The sequence below is a fragment of the Apium graveolens genome, chromosome 11 (genome assembly GCF_009905375.1).
Source record: "Apium graveolens cultivar Ventura chromosome 11, ASM990537v1, whole genome shotgun sequence".
In the NCBI taxonomy this organism is placed as follows: domain Eukaryota; kingdom Viridiplantae; phylum Streptophyta; class Magnoliopsida; order Apiales; family Apiaceae; genus Apium; species Apium graveolens.
In genome coordinates this window covers 158,396,642-158,406,990 of record NC_133657.1, presented here as the reverse complement: position 1 = coordinate 158,406,990, position 10,349 = coordinate 158,396,642, and the positions used below count along the sequence as shown (strand labels likewise).

The following is a 10,349-nucleotide window of genomic DNA, read 5'->3' as shown; positions in this document are numbered from 1 at the left end:
ATTCGAGAGCGGCTCATTTGATTAAACATGTTTAACGAGAAAATGAATGTGTTATATTTATTCATTACTCATACTTTTAGAATGATTAATATCAGATAAAATATATATACAAAAGAAATATTATTTTAAAAGGCTGCTGCGAAGTGTGGCCTATTATACAAATTTAATTTATAATTGGGCTAAATTTATATTTTTTTGAAGATATAGAATGTTAAGGATGCGTCCTGACAAAAAAAAGAATGTTAAAGATGCGTTTGTTTTCGCTCAAAGCTAGGTTCATATGTTTTTTTATATTCGCGAACAATTTATATTCAATTTATTATTATCGAACTCAAATTTGAAAAAAAAATTACTAATCCAATAAAATTATCAATTATCGTACTACTTATTAAAAGTTTACTCAAATTTGTTAGGGGTCGTCTCGTTCGCCAAATTTTAGAATCAAGTGTGTGTTTTAGTCATTAAAACCCCTGATCTTTGATTCAGAAAAAAAAATTAATACAAATTTCTCAAAACCCCAAGTTATGGGTTTTTTCATACCCAATAAGGAGTTGGGTGGGTATGAGACAGCGGTATCAGAATCAACTTTATAACTACTATTTTAATTTCTATTTAAGCATTTATAAGTAATTGTTTAATATCAAAATAAATATATGAACAAAAAATATATTAAAATAACAATAAAATAATATATTTAATTAAATTAAAATTATTGACCTAAAATATTTTAAATTAAAAATGTTCATTCATGGACTCAACCAAACACATGATATCAGATATGATACCTCAACCCCACGATACCACGTCTGAAAGCAAACAAACCCCTTATGGGTCGTTTGGTTGAAGATGTAGTATCAGGTGGGAATCAGAAATTGGTTTAGAATGATATGAGTATCAACTATCATATTTGATATCATGGGTTTGGTGTAGTACTGAAATTAATATTTTTAATTTAAAATATGTTAAGTCAATAATTTTATCTTAATTAAATATATTAATATTATTATTATTTTACTATATTTTAGGTTCATAGATTTGTTTTAGTATTATATATATAGGGGGCTACTCTAATAAAAACCAATTTAAGAATAGAAACTAGAAAATAAATAATTTATTTTTAAATTAATTCGAAATATATCATATATGGTATGCAAATCGATCGTTAAGAGATGGAGAAAAATACAATGAAGTCGGATTTAAAAAAAACTTACGGTTTGAAGGGAAAAATCAAATTAAAAATGGAAGAAAAAAGCTGATATTGTGTGTGGGAGGGTGTAGCATAGTTGAGTGTGGTGTTTTTAGGGACTATTAGATTAGATTGATCTAATGGTTTAAATTAGTTTCTATTTTTTATTTTAATTTTAGTTTATATTTGATTATGTGCCTATATATATATTTAATTGCTTAAGATAGAAATTAAAATAATAAAATTAAAGTTGATAAACATACTCCTCTCTCATACCCAACTCCCAATTTGTGAATAAAAAACTCATACATTGGGGTTTGAGAAATAGGTATAAAATTTATTATTTTAAACAAACATCATATATGAGATTAGAATGACTGAAATTCATACATAATTAAGAAATTTGACGAACCAAATTATCCCTTAAAAATTTGTTCGAATTTGACATTACTTGAAATCGGATACAGCACACAAAAACTACAATCCCATCAACCACAATGTACATGAACATATCCATCTACTCCACGTAAGATGTTAAGTACAAAAAGTGATCAGCATAGCTGTCATGACTGTAGTGATTTGTAAATTAATATACCAGATTTTATGATTTCTTTTTAACAAACAGATTCCATAGATTTGCCGTTTTTTCATTTACAACTTCATATATCTCGTTCTCATGTCATATTTAGCGAGAAAAAAGAAAAGAAGAACTTTATCTATGAGCTCCGTTACATCAGCAAAACCCCCGGTTAAAATCTCAACCTAACCCTAGTTAACTCAAACTCACCATATATAAATTTGAACATGCACATTTCTCGTGACATTCTCTCTATATCCTCGCCGGTGATCGCTCCGATAATTCTCTCCGGCCGCCGTTAAATCCGCACAAACAAAATTCACATCATTTTCACAATTCAATCAATTTAAACTACTAACTTCGCTTTCAGATATCAAGATTAAGGTGATTAAGTAAGTGATAATGGCTGATCAAGAGCGAGGAATTGGCTTAGTGATAGAACTAATTGAGATTGTTAATAATATATCGGAGATTTCTGATTTTAGGTTTACAGTGAAGAAACAGTTTAGTAATTTAGCGAGGAGATTGAAGTTGCTGACGCCAATGTTCGAAGAGATTCGAGATAGTGGAATTAAAATTAGTGATGATTCTGTTGAGGTGTTAGGTAAGTTGAAGGAAGCGGTGGAGTTGGCGTTGGAGTTGTTGCGATTCGGGAGCCATGGGAGTAAGATTTATATGGTATGGAAATGTTTTTTTTTATGTAATGTTGCAATGTTTATTTCAATTGCGGTTTTTATTGTGAATCATTTTTTATTGATTTAGGTTTTTGAGCATGATGTTGAGTAGTAATTGTGTGTTATGTGATCATGTACTATATAGCAAATGAATTTATCTGAATTGCACTTGATATGTAAGAAATGTGTATGTTTATATAGTAAATGCTTGATTGTTATGTGTATGTAGTGTTTATTTCGATTGCAGTTTGTTGTTATAGATTCTTTGTTACTTTAATTGATTAATGTTTTTGATTAGTAAATCTCTATTCGGTGGTGTTTTTTTATGTTGATGATCTTGTTGCATAAAGCAAACAAATTTATCAGGATTTTACTTGATATGTACAGATACATCAGTATTGAAATTTCACTTATATTTACATATTTGTTTATGTAATGTTCATTTTGGTTGTGTTTTATTGTATATCTATTGACTATTGATTAATTAGTTAGTTGCTATTAGTATATTTTGTGGTTTTATCGTGATCTTGTACTATAAAGGAAATGAATTTATCAGATTTCACTCGATATATACACATATTTTTATTGATTTATCCTTGCGCAATGAGTTTATTTGAATTGCGCATTGCGCTTTATACTGATATGTATATATAGGGTAAATGCTAGTTCATTTTGTTATTTAACTTTTCTTGGTCTGGAATCAATCTAAGTCCGTGGCTAAAAACAGTTTCTTACTTGGTTTCATGATTTATGCACCGACTACATTCGACATTAAGATACTTTTCGGTTTAGAATAGCCAATGGTAATTCAAAAAATAGCAAAACTATCATACTCGTTTTTGTGGTACATTTTTTAATTAAAGTTAAGCATCTATTGAAACAATTGTTTCATTTCCTAAGTGTTACTATGTGGAGTTAGCTTTCACCAAGGGCATTTTCCACTACACATTTTAGTGGTCTTATGCTAACTGCTGCCTCCGTACTCTTGAATGAGTTTTTGATTGCTTTTGCTTCGGTTATAGCTCATCGGCGTCCATATATTTATATCTGTGAATCTTAATCGCATGGTGCATCTGTATCATCATATAGTCACCTTCTATTCTCTATCTTTGTGTTCAAAAGTTTGTGTGAACTGTAGAGCCTCACTGTTACACCAAGATGAAATAAAACTTTAGAATCTGTTTCACTTATGTGTTTAACATGCTAGCTAAGATTAGAATCAAATTGTTGGGAGCCACTCTGGTGTGGATGTACATGCAGCTTGGGATATTCATATACAGTTGACCATTACAATTTGTTTTAGCTAAACCTTTTAGAATCAATAGTTGTTTCAAATATGTCTGCTTATACAACAGGTCCTATTCTATGTTTTGTTCACCCTTTGTGGCACTATGAGTGGTGAGTTGTCACTATCTTTTCAAATAACAGGCCAAGGTCTTTCTAGAAAATCTAGAAGGTGCCCTTATTCTGATCATTGTTCAAAATAAGGCACGTTTCCGAACTTTCTAAACTTATTTACAGATTTAAGGTTTTTTTTTGGGGGCAGGGGGTATCAAACATGTTCTGATTAATTGTGTGCATTGGAATTTTCTGTTTGGGAAGTTCAAGATTTATCCTGATCCGGATGTTTATGGAAAATAGAGAGTGCAATACTGCATCAATAGAAAAAGATAAACAAAAACTGGGTGAGTAGGGTTATTCTTTAGGTTAGGGTTTTACTGGTAAAATCATTAAAGACGGAATCTAAAAATGTTTTGTACTTATATTCACTGATATCAAAAAATATATTTTTTTTCTCTAAATATGTGAATATTTTTATCCACTGATATCATATTCTTTTAGGCGTAACTAGCACAATAGTTGATTGGAGTATATCCTAATTTCCTGTACAGTAGTAGTATGTGCATGTTTGTTTTTCTTGAATGTGTTACAGGGTGCTGGTGTGTCTGCATAGATTGGAAAGTAGGCGTACTTATATTTGTACAAAAGCCCCAGCATCCCCCCAGATATAGAAAATATAAACATTTGGTTGTGATATTTCCAAATGATATAATACTGGATGACAAAACTAAATTTTACTCAAACTAGGGTTCTCGTTATAATAAGGTTTTCTACTTTGACCTTTACATTTTGTCTCATTTTCTTAGTCCCGCTTTATCCAATATTTGACTGTAACTTGATTACAGGACCTAACATTTATTAATTTTCGGGGATTGAATATATTTTTCCCACTTCTAAGTAATTCCTTGACCCTGTAAGCTGTCTTCAACATTTTTTCATCCATCTGTCCTTCTCCTTGTGATGTACACTCTGGTTACAACTCTTGGGCTTGTGTGCATATACTCCTCTTCTCTTTTGATCATGTTTTTTTACTGTGCAACTTTCATATTCTTTTTTATACATCTGGTTTTTCCAGATTGCCTACTTATATTGGTACCGAAGTCTTGTTAGTTGAACTGCTTTGAAGAGTTTGACATGGGTACACCGTACTCAGTCTTGTCAAAATTTTGCACGAGAGTGAAGTTCTAGATACATTCTTTCTCTCCGTGGTGCATACCGAACATTGGTGGTACTGTTCATGTAAAACTTATTATATTTTCTTAGACTTGTAATGCCTTTAGGGTCGTAATTGTAATCATCCATGGTATCAAAATGAATAACAGTTGTGTTCATTCTTAATTAATACTGAGCAAGTGAATAATTAGAATATAAGAAGTTTAGAAATCCGTTCATCATGAATTTATGCTTAAACATTAAATATTAGGTTTCACGCTGATTCTTGTATGGGTCCAGATATATTTTTATAAAGTTTTTTTTTTTTAAAAAAATACTAAACTAGCTGGAAGCATGAGCCCTCTTCTCACAGTATTGATCCGCCTCCGTTTCTTTGGTTGACACCTACCCTCCAACATAATCTCCATACATCATTTAATTTGAGTCCAATGGTTGATGAGAATTGTGGATGCAAAATAGGCTGATTGAGTCCTCTCCTTATTTAATATCTCTATATATTTATTATCGTTTCTACTTCTGTTTGTTTAAAAGACGATTCTGTATTGTCATTGTGGCATCTAGTTATCATTTGGAAAGTATGTTCAAGCAGTTTCTGTCTATGTACAGGAGCATTTAGTGTAGTTTATTTGTATTTGTATTTAGTGTAGTTTATTTGTATTTAGTGTAGTTTAGTGTATTTGTATTTAGTGTAGTTGTATTTAGTGTAGTTTGTTTGTATTTGTAGGAAAAGTAATTTCAGCAGAAGCAGTGGCACTTTTTTTAAGTGCATTTGATCTTGTTGCTCTCTCAAAACATTAATTTTCAATATGAGTTAATAAAGCAGGACAGAAAAGGTAACGGTGTTCTGTTGTTGCTGCTTACAGGTTCTAGAAAGGGAACAAATCATATACAGATTACAGGAGGTGACTGCTCAGTTAGAACATGCTTTGAGTGGACTATTGTATCAACAACTTGACATATCAGAAGAAATTCAGGAACAGGTACTATTTTTCATGTAATTTGTGTTAAATAACTATATATACTTGTGATAGTTCGGAATACCGAGAAAGCCTGCTTATGCTTTTCTTTATTAGTTTGACAAGCCTTCTTTTTCTAAAGCCTTAAATCTTACTTGGCGTCTTGGTGATGTAAAGTTATTGAGTTAGATATTTCAAATTTGCTGATAGGATAAATGGATTTAAACTGGTACTATATAAACTGATTGTGTCCTCCATATGCACGATAAGTCAAAAGTTTATCTTATTACGTCACATAACACTTCTCTTTCTATATTGGACCTAGGTTGAGCTGGTTCTTTCTCAGTTCAAAAAAGCCAAAGAAAGGATTGATGCACCCAATCTTAAACTGTACGAGGACTTGTCATCCTTATACAACATGAAACCTAGTGCTGCTGCCGATCCAGCTCTCCTAAGGAGATTGGTGGATAATTTACAGCTAAATGGGATTACTGATCTCACACAAGAATCAATAGCTTTGCATGAGATGGTTGCTACTAGTGGTGGAGATCCAGGGGAGAGCTTAGAGAAGATGTCGATGCTCCTGAAAAAAATCAAGGACTTCGTTCAGACAGAAAACCCCAAGATGAATTCTCCTGTAACGGAAAGTTGCAGCATACAAACAGCCACCAATGTGTATCAGAAGATACCAGAAGATTTCCGTTGTCCAATATCTCTGGAGATGATGGTTGATCCTGTTATTGTTTCGACAGGACAGGTAAACCTCTTCCAGCATTTTATATTATGCATTTACTGACCCAAAATGCACATTGCACAGGAACTATGCTTGCTATACTGCTGTAAAACTTCATAATATATGTTGTCACTTGTAGAAACTTTATACTCCCTCCATTTCAAATTACTTGTCCACTTTAAAGAAAAAAATTTGTTTCAAATTAGTTGTCCACTTCAACTTTTAATGTAAGTTTACGGTTCCAAAATCAATTCTAGTCCACATATCTCAAATTTATATTTCCAAGATTAGCCATATACCACATATTACATTCATTTAATACAATTACTACACTTTTTTGTTATCAACTTTCACTTTTCTTAATATGTGTTATCTTTTAAAAGTGGACATGTAATTTGAAACGGAGGGAGTATTAATTAGTCACTTTTATGAAGTTTACCTATATATAGGCATTAGATTAAATAGATATTATAAATTTGTCCCAGATCAATTTTCGAGCTATTTATAACAACAGAAATCACCCGTTTGTACACCAGTGATCGCTATTTCGTAATAAATAAATCACTCAAACACAAATATATACATACATGTATATGCACAATGTATCACTGTCATTTGACCCCTTTCCGCAATGACGAGACTCATGCCACCTGATCACCAACCACCTATCACCACCTACCATGACCACCTATCACCACCACTTGTCGTTATCCCTTGAAGTGCTCACTTACCATCATTTTCCATTACTTAGCACCACTACAGACTTTGTCCTATCACATGCCACCATCACTGACCTCCTACCACCATCATTACCATTAACAATCAGCGATCAATAAGGACTAGATTTCTTTATTTACGAAAAGTAAAAATTTATGATTTTCAGTACGTAAAATGGTTCATATATATAGTGTATATGACAACATACATTCTTCAAGGGCATGCTTTTTTGGCATCACTGCCTATTACATGCCACCATCACTACCTTTTCTGGATTTGGCATGCTTTTTTGTTAATTTTTAATAATTATTTTTTTATTAGCAATATTCAGACATAACAAATATAATTTTAAAGTATTTACATATATTTGAATATCTAAAAAGTTATCAATATAAATGAGTATTATAATAATATTTGGTTGTTAATATCAACTAACTTGGTTGCTAACATCAACTAACTTTGATTTTATATTAAGTTCACTCTATATTAGTATAATTATTACTCCCTCCATCTCATATTATATGTCATGTTTTGACTTTTATGTAATCAAATTGACTAGCTTTTGACTGATAATTAAGAAAAATATACGTATCATTTTAAAAAATTGAAAAATACATTTTAAAGAGAATTAGATATATGTTCTAATGATGTAAGTTTTTAAATTTATTTAATAATAAATTAAGTGTAATTTGCGGTCAAAAATGATAAAGTTGACTATAGACTAGTCAAAAACATGACACATAATATGAGATGAAGGGAGTATGCTTTAAATTTTATTATTTAATTGATAAATTGCATGCCATTTGGCAAAAATCATACCTATAAACATGGCTTTCGGGAGTCTCGTGACAGGTACCCTATTCTTCCCCCAAATTGTATGTATAACATATCTGGGCCTCTGGCTACAACAGGTTGGGGATAACAATGTCATACTGGCCTTTTATGTTACTACCTCAATCCCACAATAGGTGTACCACTTCCTTATTCACGCACTTTTAGGCGCACCCGCGCAAGGAAAATATTTGCACGGTATTATTTTTATTATTTTACTCATATAGAAATATATGTAGTATTTATTTAAAACATTTCAAGTTTTATGGTAAAGTTACTAAAGATATGTTATTTCAGTTGCTAGTTACTGACAGTTAAAATTTGTGCTAAAACATTAATCACACTGTTCATTCTGCTTTAGTAAACTCTATATATTGACCTAGTCATGAATAGAAGTTCTTGACCTCTGCTTAGTTTTGTGATATACACACTTTATGTAACTCACTGCGACTTCATTTAAACAAATTTGTGTTATCAGTAAACTGCAAAATGCCTGGCGAAGATAAGCTCACTATCTACTTGGTGTAGTTGTGAACTTTTGAAGCAACTTCAGCTCATAAGAATGGAATTTAGAATCATTTATTTTATTTAATTATGGATGATATTAATCGACATCATATTGAGGCTTTATTCATGCTTAGCTGAAGAATGCAGATGAGAATGCGTTACACTAAAACTTTAATTTGGATGAGTTCCTTAATATTATCTTGACAATAAAATGAGTTTCTCAACTATGATAAATTCATTTTGAGCATATGATTTCCTTTTGATTCCTTTTAATGTCTTTGGCTATGTGGATCTTTCCATACACTAAACAAGTAATACCGTATTTTGATGTAGACTTACGAGAGGACTTTTATCGAGAAGTGGATAGAAGCAGGGCATCGCACTTGTCCAAAGACACAACAATTTCTTACTAGCTTCTCTCTTACACCCAACTATGTCTTGCGTAGCCTCATAGCTCAGTGGTGTGTGGAAAACGGGGTTGAACCACCTAAACAATCTCCTCAACCTAGTGAAACGACAGCTACATGTTCACCTGCTGAACGGTCCAAGATTTATGGTCTTCTAAACAAGCTTACATCTGGAAACCCTGAAGACCAGAGATTTGCTGCTGGTGAAATTCGCCTTCTTGCCAAGCGAAACGCTCATAATCGCGTGGCAATTGCTGAAGCTGGTGCAATCCCGTTACTTGTAGGTGTCCTGCCAAGTCCAGATTTGCTCACCCAAGAACATGCTGTTACTGCACTCCTTAACCTTTCCATATGTGTGAACAACAAATGGAGCATAGTATCTTGTGGTGCAGTTCCTGGTATTATTTATGTGCTGAAGAAAGGAAGCATGGTTGCAAGAGAAAATGCAGCTGCCACCTTGTTTAGCCTTTCGGTTGTGGACGAAAACAAAGTTACAATTGGTGGCTTTGGAGCAATTCCACCACTGGTGAAGCTACTGAATGAAGGTAACCACAGGGGGAAAAAGGATGCTGCTACAGCCCTTTTTAATTTGTGCATTTACCAAGGCAACAAGGGGAAAGCTGTGAGGGCTGGAATCGTGCCTGCATTGATGAAGGTACTTAAGGAACCTAATAACGGACTGTTGGACGAATCACTAGCCATTCTATCTATACTTGGTAGTCATTCCGAAGGGACGGCAGCCATTGGAGCAGCGGATGCTTTGCAGGTCTTGGTTGCAGTGATTGGCAGTGGGTCACGTAGAAATAAAGAGAATGCAGCTTCTGTTTTAGTGCACCTCTGTTCTGCTGACCAAAAACATGTGGTAGAGGCTAAAAAACTTGGGGTGATGCCCTCGCTGACTGATTTAGTACTAAATGGGTCTGATAGGGGTAAGCGCAAGGCTATGCAGTTGCTTGAGTTTATGAGGCAGCAGAATCAGGATAACAAGTCTCATTCTCAGTTGGCTCAGGCTCCGAACTAGCAGTCGCCTATCTGTACAATTTTTTGATATGTAAATACTCTTTTTTTCTTTTTCTCATTAGTTTGGGGTTTTTTGTGGCTTCAATTAGGAAGCCTCAGGGCACTGTGATAGAGGTGGAAGATCACCAGCCTATGTATATTCTGGTAGATTTCTTTTTGTAGGGTTTAAACTAAAAAAGAGAAAAGATAGAGATAGAAAAGAGGGCTGATACATGAGGCTTCCAGAC

The 10,349-nt window shown here is 33.0% G+C and overlaps 1 protein-coding gene across 2 annotated transcripts; it reads left to right on the top strand.

Annotated features, from left to right (window-relative positions):
• The first annotated feature begins 1,870 nt into the window (after positions 1–1,870).
• LOC141696739 (U-box domain-containing protein 13-like) lies at positions 1,871–10,126 on the top strand. Of its 2 annotated transcripts, XM_074500863.1 has the most exons (5): positions 1,871–2,155; positions 2,249–2,441; positions 5,815–5,931; positions 6,233–6,664; positions 9,029–10,126. In XM_074500863.1, the coding sequence occupies exons 2-5, from the start codon at positions 2,307–2,309 to the stop codon at positions 10,121–10,123; spliced, it is 1,779 nt and encodes a 592-aa protein (XP_074356964.1). In that variant the 5' UTR covers positions 1,871–2,155; positions 2,249–2,306; the 3' UTR covers positions 10,124–10,126. The 2 variants fall into 2 exon arrangements, with proteins under 2 accessions (XP_074356964.1, XP_074356963.1); XM_074500862.1 differs by having other exon boundaries at positions 1,871–2,441.
• The last annotated feature ends 223 nt before the right edge of the window (positions 10,127–10,349 follow it).